General features: G+C 44.8%; 1 protein-coding gene across 13 annotated transcripts in view; it reads right to left on the minus strand.

Annotated features, from left to right (window-relative positions):
- The window catches only part of CLIP4 (CAP-Gly domain containing linker protein family member 4), a 74,061-nt gene that overhangs the window by 44,558 nt on the left and 12,415 nt on the right, over positions 1 to 17,088 (minus strand). For 3 of the 13 annotated variants that reach the window (XM_077341283.1, XM_077341264.1, XM_077341273.1), the window contains exons 2-4: positions 9,527 to 9,674; positions 2,977 to 3,116; positions 1,833 to 1,926 (exon numbers count right to left, since the gene is read on the minus strand). In XM_077341283.1, coding sequence (XP_077197398.1) covers positions 1,833 to 1,926; positions 2,977 to 3,116; positions 9,527 to 9,659 — 367 coding nt within the window. In that variant the 5' untranslated portion in view covers positions 9,660 to 9,674. The other 10 variants (XM_077341319.1, XM_077341329.1, XM_077341245.1 and 7 more) reach the window with 7 other exon arrangements.

Below are 17,088 nucleotides of genomic sequence, written 5' to 3' on the forward strand. Positions count from 1 at the left end.
TGTGCGATATAATAATGGTTAAGCATCTGGGAGACTCAGATTCAATCGTGCCATGAAAGCTTGCTAGGTAACTTGGCCCTAGCCTCTTGGTCTAACCTCCATTACAGAGTTATTGTGAGGATAAAATGTAGGAGAGGAGAATGATGTAAGCCACTTTGGTCCCTACTAGGGAGAAAGGCATGGTATTAAATAAGTAAATTTAATTTATATCATCTGCACAGGAATTACTGTGCGCAACTTGGAGAAGATGCTACAAATTAAAGTGATACATGAAAGGCGGCATGTTGACAGACCTGTGGATAAATATTGGAGAGGAGTTGGTCTGGCAATCTCCTTTCAGGGGCAGCTCCTCTTAGCAGACCTGGGCTCATTCTGTAAATGTTGGATAATGCACTTTTAATAAGTTTTTGCAGCTGGATTTTCCTATGCAGAATGGGATAATCTGCTTCTAAAGCGTATTGAAAGTTTACTATCCAATGTGTACAGACTGAGCCCAGGAGAGTAAAAGACTGTCCTGACCCCCACCGCATCACACAAAGAAACTGAACTATAGAATAATAGAGATGGAAGGGATCTCCTGGGTCATCTAGTCCAACCCCCTGCACTGTGCAGGACACTCACAACCCTATCGCTCATCCACTGTAACCTGCCACCCCCTTGAACCTTCACAGAATGGGCCTTTCCATCAGATGGCTATCCAGCCTCTGTTTAAAAATTTCCAAAAATTTCCAACCCACCACCTCCCGAAGAAGCCTGCTCCACAGAGAAGCCGCTCTAACTGTCAGGAACTTCTTCCGGACATTTAGATGGCAATACTTTTGAATTAATTTCATCCCATTGGTTCTGGTCTGTCCCTCTGGGGCATCAGAGAACAACTCTGCTCCATCCTCTACATGGCAGCCTTTCAAATACTTGAAGATGGTTTTCAGATCCCCTCTCAGTCATCTCCTCTCCAGGCTAAACATACCGAACTCCCCCAACCTTTCCTTACACATCTTGGTCTCCAAACCCTTCACCATCTTTGTTGCCCTTCTCTGGACACGCTCCAGTTTGTCTACATTCCTCTTCAACTGTGGTGCCCAAAACTGAACACGGTACTCCAAGTGAAGCTGAACCAGAGCAAAGTGGTACCATCACCTCCCATAGACACAATACTCAATTTGATACAGCCAAAATTTCTCATTTGCCTTTTTAGTCACCGAGTCACACTGCTGACTCACGTATGGTCTACTAAGACTCCTAGATCCTTTTCGCACATACTACTGCCAAGACAAGTCTACCGCATCCTGTATTGGTGTATATGGTTTTTCCTACCTAAGTGCAAACTTTACATTTGTTCCTATTGAATTTCATTTTATTCAGTTTAGCCCACTTCTTGAGCCTATCAAAATCATCCTGTATTCTGATTCTGTCTTCTGTTGTGTTTGCTACCCCTCCCAGTTTAGTATCATCTGCAAATTTAATAAGTATCCCCTCTAATCCCTCATCCAATCATTTATAGATATGCTGAACAACAGATCCCCAGCACTGACCTATCCATGTAGTCAGTAATGCTGACTACAGTGATGTTACCACTACTGAGGATGACTGGAATGACCCAGCAGACACTCAAAGATTTCCAGGGATTGAACATGCGCTCAAAGATCAGTTATTTGAAACAGCTTCTCTCTCGAGGCATAGGGAGCCACATGGATGTAACTCCTCCCCAATTTGGAACATGGGAGCAGTATACTAAGGGAAAGAGTGAGAAATGAATAACTTGGAAAGTACAATCCCCCCTCCTGTCATAAGAACAACCACTAGTGATCTCCAGCTCCAGCTTATTTACTTACCAATACCATGTGCCCCTGACTTGCACGTGTAATGCAGAAGAGTCATGTCAGTCAACCCATCCCTGTCATTCACGTTGCAGCCTCTCTTAATAATCTGCAGAAAAGACAATAAGACAATAAGACAGCATTGGACTCCGAAACAGACAACAAATATGTCTTAACATCAGGCATGTAAAAGTACTGCTATTGCACCAAAGTGGGAAAATTAATCTAAGGACATGGTATGAGCAATTCAGTTACACGTTGCACAAGAATAAAGACCAGCAAGGGCCTAAAACTCTTCAGCGGCATGAACAAGTGATAATTTTACAGCTCTCACTTCCTATTAGTACAAATCCTTCAACTGCCAGATCTGAATAAACTGAAAAAGATACTAAAGAATTTTATTAAGCTTAACTTGTTACTCAGTTTCTTGACATTTAGCAAAAATACTACTGTTGTGGAAGTGGACTGACAATACTATATTTCATCATGGTACAACATAAAAAGAGAAGATCTGGCTTTGCATGTTTGGCAGAATTACAAATTTACTAGGAAAACAGGAATGGAAGGATTCCCGAACTCATTCTTAACTGGAAAACATAGGAGCTCATGGGCTATATTCTGCCTCAATGTATTTTGTAGAGCTATCTGGCTCTTGCCATAAAGCCAATAGTGCAATTGTAAAGAAAGTTATGCCCTTGTAAACCCACTGAAGTCAGTAACTTTAGAAGAGTGTAGCTTTCCCTAGGATTGTGCTGCAAGATTTTAACAAAAGCCAAATATCTAGACTACAAAGGCTCTAGGACTGTAATATCCATTAAATAAATAGTAGTTGTATATGAAAGAGCCTCTTGTGGCGCAGAGTGGTAAGGCAGCAGACATGCAGTCTGAAAGCTCTGCCCATGAGGCTGGGAGGTTGACTCAGCCTTCCATCCTTCCGAGGTTGGTAAAATGTACCCAGATTGCTGCTGGGGGGTAAACGGTAATGACTGGGGAAGGCACTGGCATACCACCCTGTACTGAGTCTGCCATGAAAACTCTAGAGGGCGTCACCCAAAGGGTCAGACATGACTCGGTGCTTGCACAGGGGATACCTTTACCTTTAGTTGTATATGCCAAACCAGAACAAAAAATGTATTGAAGAACTTATCAAATTTCTCACCTCATTCCCAATGATATGAATGTTCTGTTGAACTTGAGGCACCCACTGTCTTAAGATAGCAAATAGTTCAGACACTGATGTTTTGGGGTTGAAAAGAATTTCCTGGCATGCTGCATCATTGGGATCAAAAAAGGAGAATTCTGTGGAGGCAAAAAGAGAAGATCTCATTTCTGAAAGAGATTTCAAAGGAAACAAAATATTCCTAACACATTTGTCAACACGTGTGTACCTATTATACCAGGAATCGCCAACTTTTAGAGCCTGCGTGGACTTTTGGAATTCTGACACAGTATGGTGGACACAGCCACAAAACAACTGCTACTAAAATAGCTGCTGCAGGAGGTGGAGCTACCTACTTATTTCGGTCATGCCGTGAAGATTCTTATGTTGTGATGGCAGCTGCTGCCAAAGCAACATTTAAAATTTATTTGTAAAGGCACAGTTATAAGAAGCCTTGTTGGGCAAAAGCCCCATTTGGCCTCACCCACTTTCTAAGAACACTTGGGCACAAGTGTTAGGGACCCCTGCTCTATACAAAAGGATCTGTGACAAGGAAGGAATTCAACATCCAACTACAGGCCAGGAAGCATCCTATATAGGGTTGGGTGGTTTGGTGCACCTCAGCCAGTTTGGTGATCCTGGAAGCCCGAGGTGCTGGCCACCTCAGGCTTCCACGATTGCCGAACCGGGCATGGCACGCCAAACCGCTTGATGCTGCAGTCAGGAACTGCATGCATGCTTAACTTTCTCCATGCCAGCTATTTCCTCTCTCAAAATAATCTCCCAGGCTACTTCCTTCCCTTAGCCCAAAGCAGAGACATATTTTTACCTGCAAGGGAAATATCAGTTAGAAGACGTGGCAATTTTGTCAAGAAAAAAAAGCATCTACCAGGGAAATGACTAGAACCCATCCCTATAGCTCCCTCCCATTTTTCACTCCTAACTACAGCCTCAAGTTGCTGCGTTTTACTAAGTAAAGAAAATGCTATACTGGATTCTACATTACATTCTGTCATATAGCCTTCACAGCTCTAACTACAAAATCCCTGGGTGTTCTGTTGACTCTCAGACTCTTCCTCCCCTCCACTCACACACAAACAAGTACAGTTATATAATCCAGAGTTATTAACATCAGAAATACTCAAAGCACTGAGTCAGCAACATCAGACTGACTTGCTCAGAGAATCAAAAGCGGCAGTCCTCCGTATCTTCCCTCACAGATCTATGAAGCTGGAATGGATTTAAAGAGGTGGTTTAAATAAAACTACTGATGTATGCAAGCTGTTGGAGCAGACCGATCAATTCATTGGGCATTTAAAAAGCTGTATAATTGAACTAGTTTTATTTATGGCACAATTAAACATTTTTAGTACCTTCATGCCTAGGTCAGTCATCAGATGTGCTATTAAAGTTTGAAAACTAAGCACCCTCACCCCTGTTTACTGAGGGATTGCATTCCTAATTGAGTAATTAGCTTTGACAATTGGCTTCTTCCCAGCACAAACACTTAAGATACTGAGGATGAAAGAGCAAAGAACTTTGCAGGAAACCTCGGCTTACAATAGGGCAGTTTCTCAAAAGCCTGAGCTTCTCAGAGCATAGAAGCTAAGCAAGGCTGGCTATGGTTAGTGCTTGGATGGAAGATCTCGGTTGCTATGCAGAGAAAAACAATGGCAAAAAATCCCTTTGCTCATTTCTTGACTTGAAAACCCCAATGGGGTCACCATGGGTAAGTTGCGACTTGACAGCACTTACTAGTTAGTTTCCATGCCTTAAAGAGAAGAGATTGTAGCCAAAAGGAGGCATAAAGTCTGACAAGAAGAAGAAGAAGAAGAAGAAGAAGAAGAGTTGGTTCTTATATGCCGCTCTTCCCTACCCAAAGGAGGCTCAAAGCGGCTTACAGTTGCCTTCCCATTCCTCTCCCCACAACAGACACCCTGTGGGGTGGGTGAGGCTGAGAGAGCCCTGATATCACTGCCCGGTCAGAACAGTTTTATCAGCGCCGTGGCGAGCCCAAGGTCACCCAGCTGGTTGCATGTGGGGGAGCGCAGAATCGAACCTGGCATGCCAGATTACAAGTCCGCACTCCTAACCACTACACCAAACTGGCTCTCTCAAGGCAGTCTTGGGGAAACTGTAGCTACAAACTCCAACTAAACAAATCTGATTCTAGGCATGAGAGTAAGGAAACAGCACAGATGATAAGGACACCCCAATAGAGTGACTTTCATCATGGAGGTACTGACACAAGGAGTACCTGCTGCTGTTTGACATGTCATATAGACGATGGCACTAATTAATACCTTTGTCAACAACAAAATGAAGTTCAAATCTGTTCTACTTAATATTTCTTGTACGGCCTTGTACGAGGAGCGCGTCTCATGGCTTAAGTGCCACTCAGCGCTTAACAGCCACTCAGGGCGGCTGTCTCACTTTATTTATTTATTTATTTATATTCATATACCGCCCTCCCCGAAGGCTCAGAGTGCCTCCTCCTCCAACCAGCTTGCCTGTCGGTTCAGCAGCCAGCCAATCACCTTCTGTCCCCCACCCCTGACCACCGCCTCTTCCTTCTACCTCCCTCCGAGGCTCAGAGGCTATAGATCCCTGCTGCATGAGAGCTGCCCCTGCCGGTGAGTTCCCTGCCCGTGGCCTCCAGCCTGCAGCCTTTCCAGGTCCTGGGGGAAGAAAGAGGCCATCCACAGAGTTCTTCCACCCCCACTCACCCCAATCTAGTGCCCATTTTATTCCTGAATGCAATGAGCTTTGTCCCTAGTATTGCAGACAAGATGCAAGCTGGAAGGCAAGCAGCTAAAAACAGACTATTCATGCAACATGCTCTTAATTATTAGAATGGGGATTTTCAAATTCCAAGGAGCCTTTTCCCACATGGACTCCTTCACAGAAGACTTCCCTGCATACTGTAGAGCATCAATTGAAATAAATACTGAAACAGGCGATACAAGGGGTTAAATGCTGTTAATCAACATTTGCAATTTTAAATGTTCACAATTTAAAAAAAAACATAAAGGGGCTTTTGGTAGACAATCTCCCATAGTCAACTAGAAATTGACAATATACAGCACAGAACCTTTTTGAGCAGGCAGGACATATTTATTTATTTATATTTTTATACCGCCCTTCCCTACGGCTCTGGGCAGTTTGCATAAAACATTTTTGAACATTCACATAGAACATTCACATAACAACATATCAACTGGAACAATTAGAACGGTACTTCAACAATAACTTCACAATCCCTCAGTAGGTTTGCTCCCTCAGTCTGGGGGGGCACCTGTAGGTGTTATGGCTCAGTCGGCCCCACCAAATGCCTGGTGGAAGAGCTCCTTTTTGCAGGCCCTGCAGAATTGTGGAAGTTCCGGCAGGGCCCTGATCTCTTCGGGGAGCTGATTCCACCAGGTGGGGGCCAGGACCGAGAAGGCTCTGGCCTTTGTTGAGGCCCGACGTGCCTCTTTAGGGCCAGGGATCTGCAGCCAGTTGGAGGTGGCGGAGTGTAGAGCTCTTCTGGGGGAGGCGGTCTCTCAGATACACTGGTCCCAGACCGCGTATGGCCTTAAAGGTGATTACCAAAACCTTAAGCTTAATCCGGAATTCAACTGGGAGCCAACCAAGTTCCTGGAGTACCGGCCAGATATGAGATCTCCATGATGTCTTAGTGATAATCCTGGCCGCGGCATTCTGCACCAGTTGTAGTTTCCGGATCAAGGATAAGGGTAGGCCTGTGTAGAGCGAGTTGCAGAAGTCTTCAAATACAACACTACAATGGCTAGCATTTACAGAGAGTGCAAGTTTAAGCAACCAGCAGGTTCTGCTGGCTTTACTGTTTATAATTCTAAAGGGTTTAGAGTTTAACCACTTCTCTTAAATTTCTTTGTTATATATGTTGCTGAATAATTTACTACTGCACTTTTGAAACCAGGAATCTACTTCATATTCCATTCTGATATTAATTTAAAGTTATTGTGTATAGTAGTAGTAGAAACTTTTGCTGAGCAAGGCCAACTTTCTACCTGTCATGTTATAATCAGTAAATATAACATGTTTTCAAAGTCCAGGAATTTAATGTAATTGAAGGCCACAGTACTATTTTATACTATACTAACAGTAAATGCTGTTGTACAAAAGAAGACAACAGACTGTAGGCCACCCATGCTCCCTTTCAATACGCCTCCAGCCTGCCAAGGTGGGGGGAGTATTGAAAGCGACCATGAGCCACCTAATAACTGATCATGAGCCTCAAAGCTATCATGATCAGCTATAACATGGGGGGGGGGGCAGACCCTTTAAACTCTCCTGGCCGTGGCGGGGAGAGTTTAAAGACAGCTGTAACCCTCCCCCACATTACAGATGATTATTGGTCTTGTATTGTAGCCAAATACTACTTCTGCATATATTAACTTACTTCAGTTATTGCCCACATTTCTAGATGAGAGTCAAGGGGATTACAAAACAAAACATAGGATAAGAAACCCAATAAACAATGAAATAGGACTAGGATTACAGAATTAGAAAACAATAAACAAACCCTGTTTATGGCTTTATAGGATGCTTATGGTGGTGAAGGTAGCTATTTTATTTTTTTATTTATGATTTTATTTGTATACTGCCACTTCCATCACTGGCTTGCAGCAGTTCACAACACATACATACAATAAAAACAAATCATAATAACATCACAAGCATAAAACACCAATACATAATAATACATTAAAACATCCTAAAACCACAACATTCAAATTTCACACAACAAGACAGCAGTATATTCTACAGCCTAGCAGAAAAAACCCATTCCCTCAGCCTCTAAAGCAGTTGCATAAACAGTTTTATGCAACCTCCATCGCATCTGAAAGCTCACAGCCAGCACCATTGTTTAGGATAATTCAGCCCCTTACCGACCTCAAAGGTCATCCAGTTTTGCACATTCTGAGAAATGACATAAGTGAAAGGGTCTTCCTCATCTCATCAAGAGGCAAAGGAAATCTTTGCCCAATGGAATGCTCAGATACAACTGGCTGATCCTTTGAGTATTTCTGATTGGAGCTTTGAGGGCCATTCCGCACCAGGACCAATGTTGCCAGTTGTTCACAGAATGAAGAAACGCTATATCAAATAGTGGAATTTCGTCATTCCGCATACCTCTTTTTAGTGGAATATAGAAGTCCCAGTAGCATTTCATTCATTCCCCACAGGCTTCAGGTCTTGCTGGAATCGCAACAAAGGAAGCAATTTTTTTCTGCGCTTCTTCCCGCCCCTGACCGTCAATCAAACGGAACAGCCAATGGGCTGTTGTGTTCGTGCTCCCGAAAAGCCCCTTTCCCTTTAAGAACTGTTTTTTTTTTAAACCAAACACACACGTTGCAATTAATCTGTGTTCAATCATTTTGGAAAGACCTTTTTTGGTCTTGATCTCCAAACCGCTCACCATCTTTCTCAAGTTATCAACCAGGGCTGAATCTGCACTTACTTTGTTTATTCCTGTTGAATTCAGATCAATTTGAGCTCGGGTCTTCCTCATTTACTTTCCCCCGACTTGAAACAGAAAGTGCTCTGCACCATTTGGGGAGCTGAGTGAGGGGAGGGTGGAGATTTTCTCCTCTTTTGAAAGCCAGTGGAGAAGCAGCACGAGGGCTCTTTCTCTAATGAGCGCAGGGGAGGGGAGGAGGGAGCCGAGGAGGGAGCCGAGCAGCCAGCCAGCCTAGCCAGTAGCCTCTCAGAGAAGAGGCAAATCTCTGCTGGTTCTGTAGCACAGATTCCAGAGGGAAACAAAGAAAAAATAAATCTTGGGAGGAAAGTTTTGCAGCCAGGAAGCATTTGAACTGACGCCCCAACCAAGCAGGGCTTTTGTATAAAGTTGGAGGCTCGGCAGCAAGTTAGTTTGGGGAAAAGCAGAGAGCTGCACCTTTAGTCATGCAATATTTAAAATATCAAGGGTTAAAAGCACTCCAGGATATCATGAGGAAAAGGTAGGGTCACTCCAGATCAATCATGTTTGGTGCAGAGGGAAAATTTAAATAGCCCAAAATCAAACCGGAAATCACATTCCGTGTAGATGGCAGGGACTGAATCGACCTGGAATTGCAATAAAAGTTCCGTGCAGACTCCACCCAGGTCTCCCCAGCCCAGCTCTCTCACTCACACAATGTTATTGGCACTAGCCGATATCTGCATAAACATTTCACGCAGCATTTCAAATCAAAATACATGTTGATGGGGAGGGGGGTGATAAAAATAATCCTGATTCCCCAAACCAAAATACTGGTGGGAAGATCCATAACAAATGTGCTGCCTTAAGGGAAAGCATCTGATTCATTTATGAATTCACTGCAAGATAAAGGGATTGCTTGTGAAAAAGCTAAATATGATTGTATATTAGATGTTATGATGCAATAGCTGTCACTCTGCAGTTTTTAACCTCTGTGTATCTCATGAAACAGCAGCAACCCTTTGAAATTAATTGGAAGGCACCTTTCCTGACTCAGCATTCTGAACATGCCGCTGTAAATTTTCCTCTGCTACAAAATATTCTTACCGCATTCAGAAGGCATTGGTGCAGCAGAAACAGAATACGTAACAGAACTTTCAGAGCCTGGAAGGAAATACTGGTATCTTCTTGTTGATGAGTTTCCTTCTATGGAAAGGTCAGGAAGATCTTCAATGGTCATCTTCTAGAAAGCTACCTTTAACAATGAAAGGAGAATTCCATTGAAGATGACACTTTGAACTATTATAATCTGTAAACCGCGGGAGCGGTAAGAATAAAACAGTAAGAGGTAACTGGGTGGAGAAAGGGTGGGGCGAGTCCCGGATAAAAACTCGAAGAGGCCAATCGGGAACTGCGAAGCGGTTCCAGATTGGTCCCTCCGAGTGTCAGTCAGCAGGCCGACCATGTGAGCGAGCCACCGCATTTCCTCTGAGTGTCAGTCAGCAGGCCGACCGGGTGAACGAGCCATGGCATTTCCCTACGCCGAGGCTGGGATCCTGGGGTGGGAGGGGGCCTCAGAGTGGGCTTTGCCGCCAGAGGCCCGGAGCCTGGGTTGGGAGGGAGCCAGGGAGAGGCCTCTGTGGCCGGGAAAATTCCTTTCCCACCCACAAAGCCAGGAGCCTGGGGTGGGAAGGCGCTGGGGAGAGCTCTCTGCGGCCGCCAAAGCTCCTTTCCCGCCTGCACAGCCGGGAGCCTGGGGTTGGGTGGTGGGCCAGGGAGAGCCCTCTGCACCTGGCCAAGATCCTTTCCCGCCCACAAAGCCAGGAGCCCTTCCCTCCTCCCCCCTCCCCTAGCCAGCCAGACAGTTTAGAGAGAAAGCTGAGAGACTGATGTTTGGCAGACAGCATGGAGAGCCCAGCATGCAGGGAACACAGAGACAAAGGCAGAGAGACACCAATAGATCTGGAGAAATACAAGCACAGAGACACAGACAGAAACAGCAAGCAGATAGCAGAAGTCCAAAGCAGTCCCTGATACAGCCCTCCCCCCTCCCCTAGCCAGTCAGACAGTTTAGAAAGAAAGCCGAGATAAGGATCTTTGGCAGACAGCATGGAGAGCCCAGCATGCAGGGAACGCAGAGACAAAGGCAGAGAGACACCAATAGACAAATAGAGAGACAGAGACATATACACACAGGAGATAGAGAGCTCACACTAACAGCCAGAGGTCCAAAGTAGTCCCTGATACAGCCCTTCCCTGTCCCTCCTCCCCCCTCCTCTAGCCAGCCAGACAGTTCAGAAAGAAAGCAGAGAGACGGATCTTTGGCAGACAGCATGGAGAGCCCAGTATGCAGGGAATGAAGAGACCAAGATAGAGACACACCAGTAGACAAATAGAGAGACACAGACATATACACACAGGAGAAAGAGAGCTCACACTTCCCCCACCCACCCCCCTTAACAGAGAGAAAAGCCCAGATGGACAGATGCAGGGATAGCAGAATGCAGGGCACAAAGACAGAGAGTGAGAACATGGGAGACAGCATTGCGATACAAGGATGCATGGAGATATACAGGCAGAGATCCCAGCCAGTCCATGCTACAGCCCTTCACCCCCTCCCTCCCACCCCACACAGACAGGCAGAAGTGAGAAAGTTAGCCAGGAGAAGGATGGCTGGGAGACAGAATACAGATCCAAGGATGCATGGATGGAGAGGGGGAGGGAAACCGGGAAGGAAGAGAGAAAGACAGAGGGACAGAATGACATATGGAGAGATACAAGCACAGATAGACAGAAATAGACACAAAGGACATAGAGAGATCACGCATCCCCCCCCCCCCCCCCCAGCAATAACAGAGACAGAACCAGACATGAAGATAGACAGGGCTGCCGGAAAGAAGGGAAGAAATACAGGCAGTAAGAAAGTTCGCAGAGACAGGGATCACTGGCAGCAGTACAGAAGATAAAGGGATAGATGGCTGCTGAGATGGAAGCTTAGAATGAAGGACGGAAGGATGACACCAAGAGAGAGAAAGAGAGATGGCGAGACTGAGACAGAAAACAAAACACATACAGGAGAGTGAAAACAAGCAAGCCAGGAAGGAAGGAAGAACAGGAAAGAAGGAAGTCAAGAAGGAAGGAGGGGGGAAACAAAGGGGGATACACGGATGGGGCCTATAACGGAAGACATACAGAAAGCCAGACAGTTAGAACACACAGGGATGGATGGAAGACAGAAAGCAGGTAAAGAGATGGGTGGATGGACGTGTGCATCGAAGAATAGAGGGAAGGAAGACACAGACACAAATAGAGCTATACAGCCAGTGATAACCCCTATTCCTATAAGGTCTCCCATCCAAATACTCCCCCATCTGGACCGAGGGAAAGGCAGGGCAACCTGCCCTAGCCCCAACACCAGGCATCAGCCCAGCACAGTGCCAATGGTGCAGAATAGGTCCGTGTGAATCCCTCCTCCCAATGCCTGCAGGAAAACATAACTCTGGTAACAAACACATTCCAGAGAATATCCAGAATGTAGTTGGTACAGAGCCAACTACAATGGTTAGCAAACTTTGGTCTAGGTCTGAATGGAAGCCACCCAGCTGACTAAATGTGTCACCTTGAGCTCCCCAGGGGATAGCGGAGTCCACACAGAACAAATGTTGGAATTTGACAGGCTTTATGTTTTTTGCAAGTAAAAACTGTCAAATATCACTACCACTAATTATGATTATCAACGTTCTAACTACTTCAACTACTGCTAATATCCTATTAGCAAAATGAGCCAGTCTTGAGTAGCTTACTTTGGAGATATTCAGAGTCCAGCAGAGTCTCTCAAATTTAATCAAAACACACTCTTCAGCATTTATGTAAGTTATTTAGGCCAAGCCCCCATAGGAAAGGTACAGAAAGTCTTAGCTACTTTCTTTACAAACCTGTGTGCAAAATAATTGGTCATATTAATATTATATTATGAGGCTGTTATATTATTAAGGCTATGGGATGCCTTACATGATTTGGGAGTGTCGTCCCACTTAACCCACCTCATCAGTTCATTGTAACCAACCAGGAGGCCACAGTACAAACAATATATGGAGACACTGATTGGTTCAAGGTCAGCCAAGGAGTGAGACAAAGGCGTAACTTATCACCCTTTCTTTTTAACCTTTATGCAGAGGTAATTATGCGGAAGCTTAATCTGGAAGAATCTACAATCGGAGTCAAAATTGGAAGTTGTAACATCAATAATCTCCGCTATGCAGATAATGCAACACTCCTTAGTGAATCTTAGCATGATCTGAAGACCTTGATAAAGAGACTAGAAAAAGACTATACCTACATATCAAAATGACCAAGATTATGACAAGTACTGGCAGTAGCACCAAAGTCACGATTGACAAGAACATTGAATGTATTGATGATTTCTTCTTTGTTGGCTCTATGCTCAATCAAAGTGGTTGATGCAGCCATGAAATCAAACGGTGAATAATACTGGGCCGGAAAGCAAAGTTAGGCATGAATTGAATATGGAAGAATAAGGATATCAGCCTTAATACAAAATCAACGTTGTTGCCTTCCCCATAACAACCTATGGATGCAAAACTGGACCCTGAAGAAGGAAGACAAGAGGAGAATAGATGCTTTCGAATGATGGTGTTGGAGACGAAAGCTGTGAATACCATGGACAGCCAAAGTTACCAACAAGATAGTTTTAGAGAGGAGCAAACCATGTCATTAGAAGGGAAGATATTACGGCTAAAGCTCACTTACTTTGGACATATCATGTGATCAAACTTGCTAGAAAAATCATTAATGCTCGGCATGGTCAGCGGCAAAAGGAAATGTGGTCACCAAAGGATCCGCTGGCTCGACAAGATCAAAGCCGATACAGGGATGACCATGAACCAACTAAAAGAAGCAGTCAGAGACAGGGGCACATGGCGAAGACTTTACTATAGAATCGCTGAGGGTTGGACATGACTGAATGGATAACATCATCATCATCATCATCATCAATATAATAGGTCTCAAAAAGACGCACCATAGAAAATCTCAGGTATTCCTGCCCGTGCCTCTGAAGGTTGACTAGAGGGCACACTTTGCGGATTATTGACTTGGTAAAGTATTCCTCCTAAGATTACAAATAACTTTAGGGCACAGTCGTTGCTATTCATCTATTTATTTCTATGTAGCTCAAATCAAAATAACATTTGAATAGAAGGGGGCTTACAGTTTGCTTGTCAATCAGGCACACAGACAGGATGTGTGCTGGAATACAGCAATGGGCTGGCAATAATTATCCCTATATCTGAAGAGTTAGCCTCTAAAGAGATTGATTCCTGTATATTTTACTAATGACTAATATGTTGGCTAGGAAAAGACAGAAATGGTAAGAAATGAGGTTCATTGGTGGTAACACTAAACTTATAGAAATCCTGTCAAAAGGAGCCACCCAGAGTTTAACTTTCAAGAATCATTTTTTCTTTTCTTTTTTTTTTTCTCAGTAAAGAAATTTTTTCTCGGGGCGGCCTTCTGGCGGTCCCAGGGGCACCCTCGCAGCATCCTGGACACCGGCAGAAGGCCGGCAGAAGGCTCCCGAGCAAGGGGCCTGGGGCGGGAAAGGAGCTTCCTCGATGCAGCGTCCCTGCTCCTTTCCCCAGTGGGAGAAGAACCCGGGCGGAGGACTCACCGCGCGGCCATCCTTCAGTTTCTGCGCAGTGAGTCCCCGGCTGGGCCAGGCAAGGCTCGACCAAGCAGCCAATGAGCCAGGCGCAGCTCTCCATTGGCTGCTTGGCCCTGGATGGACATGCGGAGGGCACAATCAGGAGCGACTTCCCGGACAGAGCCCGCCCTTTCTCCTCCCACATTGCCCTTACTCTTTTATTTAATACCGCGGGAGCGGTTACAGATGTTCGTGAATATCTTTCAAGCAGGAGACATTGTAAACGTCCATACATTACCCACAGGGAAAATGCTGAGTGAAATTTTATACTAGTTATTTGCAGTTATAGATTCGTGTCTTTGATCTTAACATGAGTAATTAAGAATCTCAGTGAGTCAAACAATCCACAAAAAGTGTTGTCACACACATACTGGAAGAACAATGTTTGAACCCATTGGCACCTTTGAAAACAAAAAAGTAGTTCTAGGTTTAAGCTTTTGTGTTCATGCTCACTTCTGATAAATTGAAACAGTCACCAGCCATTATATATAGGTAGCAGGTAAGGAGGATATTGCCAGGAAAGGCCAATTACAGCTAAGATAGGATTAAGGCAATTGGTCAAACCTGTTAATAGCAGCAGATTAGCAAACAGCATAATAAAAGGTTACAAACAGAGGAGATAATTGAATATTAGCTTGTGCTACGAGCTAAGAAACTGCCATCTCTATATGTAAAGATGAGGGCAGGGCCAGAACCTCGGATTGGTGGGTTCCATTTTCCTGAATGTTGTAACTCACCGTTCTCCCACAGATTTCTCAGTAAAGTGATTCTTGATGTCAAATGTATGTTCATTTAGCCATTAGGGTAGGGTTTGACCTATTTGTTCTATGTATAGAACTAAAAGGCAGTTGATATTTAATGGCATATGTAATATTAGATTCAGTGACCCTGTTGTCTTGGACCGTTTCCACACTAACGATATCGTTCAGATTTGCCTTTTTAAAAGGCCAGATTTTTCATCAGTTTCTGCACTAAAATCTGTCTTGACAGAATCGCCCTCTCACTCACCGTGCAGTTAAGGAATTACGGAAATTTAATTTTTCAAGGCAGAATCTGATTTAGGCCAGGCCAATGGAGAAACCCTCATTGAGGGTTTCCCCTGTCCACCATTTTAAGTTGTTTGTGCATGCCCCATCCTCACTGTCATCCTTCCTCCCCACTCCCTTCATCCTGAAACATCTGACTGTTATTTTTTAAAGGGGATCATTGCAGTACAACACTGTCTCTAAGTATTAAAATGGCAGTCTTTTTCATTACACTGCAGCAGCATTGTAATGGGATAACCTACATTTCAATGGGATGAAATTACTGCAAAAGAAATTTCGACTAAACATCTGGAAGAAGTTCCTGACAGAGCAGTTTCTCCGTGGAACAGGCTTCCTCAGGAGGTGGCGGGTTCTCCATCTTTGGAAATTTTTAAACAGAGGCTGGATAACCATATACAGAGAGGCTGATTCTGTGAAGGTTCAAGGAGGTGGCAGGTTACAGTGGATGAGCGATAGGGTTGAGAGTGAGCTAAGATTGGCCAGGGAAGCCCATTGTAAGAAGAAAAGATTTTTCAGTTATGTGAGGAGCAAACGTAAAGTAAAGGAGGCAATAGGGCAACTGTTGGGTGCAGATGCACCCGAGAGTGCTCAAACAACTTTCTGGACAACTTGCACAATCCTTGTCCATCATCTTCGGGACCTCTTTAAGGACCGGAGAACTGGAAGAGAGCAAACGTTATTCTGATCTTCAAAAAAGGGAGAAAGGATGTCCCTGGAAACTACAGGCCAGTGAGTCTGACCTCTGTTGTGGATAAGATAATGGAGCAGTGGTCCCCAACCTTTCTGAGGCTGGGGACCGGCAGGGCATTGGGCCGCGTGATGCGTGGCCCGGCCCTGATTCCCTCTCCCCACCCTCCCGCAGTAAGAAGCTTCCCGGGCCGCAAGCTTGCGGCCCGGGAAGCTTCTTACTGCGGGAGGGGGGGCGGGGAGAGGGAGCCGTGGCCCAGCGCCATGGCCTTTCCGGCCCGGCACCGGGCCGTGGCCCGCATGTTGGGGACCACTGATCTGGAGGACAATTTGGTGATCCAAGGAAGTTAGCATGGATTTGTCTCCAACAGGTCCTGTCAGACCAACCTGGTTTCCTTTTTTGACCAAGTAACAGGTTTGCTCGATGGCGGAAATTCAGTTGATGTTGTTTACTTGGATTTTAGTAAAGCTTTTGATAAAGTTTCCCATGATGTTCTGATGGATAAATTGAAGGACTGCAATCTGGATTTTCAGATAGTTAGGTGGATGGGGAATTGGTTAGAGAACTGCACTAAAAGAGTTGTTTGTCAATGGTGTTTCATCAGACGTGAGGGAGGTGAGTAGTGAGTAGCCTCAGGGCTCGGGCTCGGTCCGGTACATTTTAACGTATTTATTAATGTTCTAGATGACGGGGGTGGAAGGACTACTCATCAAGTTTGCGGATGACACCAAATTGGGAGGACTGGCAAATACTCCGGAAGATAGAGACAGAGTTCAACGAGATCTGAACACAATGGAAAAATGGGCAAATGAGAACAAGATGCAATTTAATAAAGATAAGTGTAAAGTTCTGCAACTGGGTCAGAAAAATGAAAAGCATGGAGCTTTTGGGGGATGGATGGGGGATATGCTTCTAGGTAACACTGTGTGTGAACAAGACCTTGGGGTACTTGTGGACTGTAAGCTAAACATGAGCAGGCAGTGTGATGCAGCGGTAAAAAAGGCAAATGCCAATTTGGGCTGTATCAACAGGGGCATCACATCAAAATCACAAGATGTCATAGTCCCATTGTACACGGTACTGGTCAGACCACACTTAGAGTACTGTGTGCAGTTCTGGAGGCCTCACTTCAAGAAGGACATAGATAAAATTGCAAAGGTACAGAGGAGAGCTACGAGGATGATCTGGGTCCAAGGGATCAAGCTCTATGAAG

This window comes from Paroedura picta, chromosome 1 (genome assembly GCF_049243985.1).
Source record: "Paroedura picta isolate Pp20150507F chromosome 1, Ppicta_v3.0, whole genome shotgun sequence".
NCBI lineage: Eukaryota > Metazoa > Chordata > Lepidosauria > Squamata > Gekkonidae > Paroedura > Paroedura picta.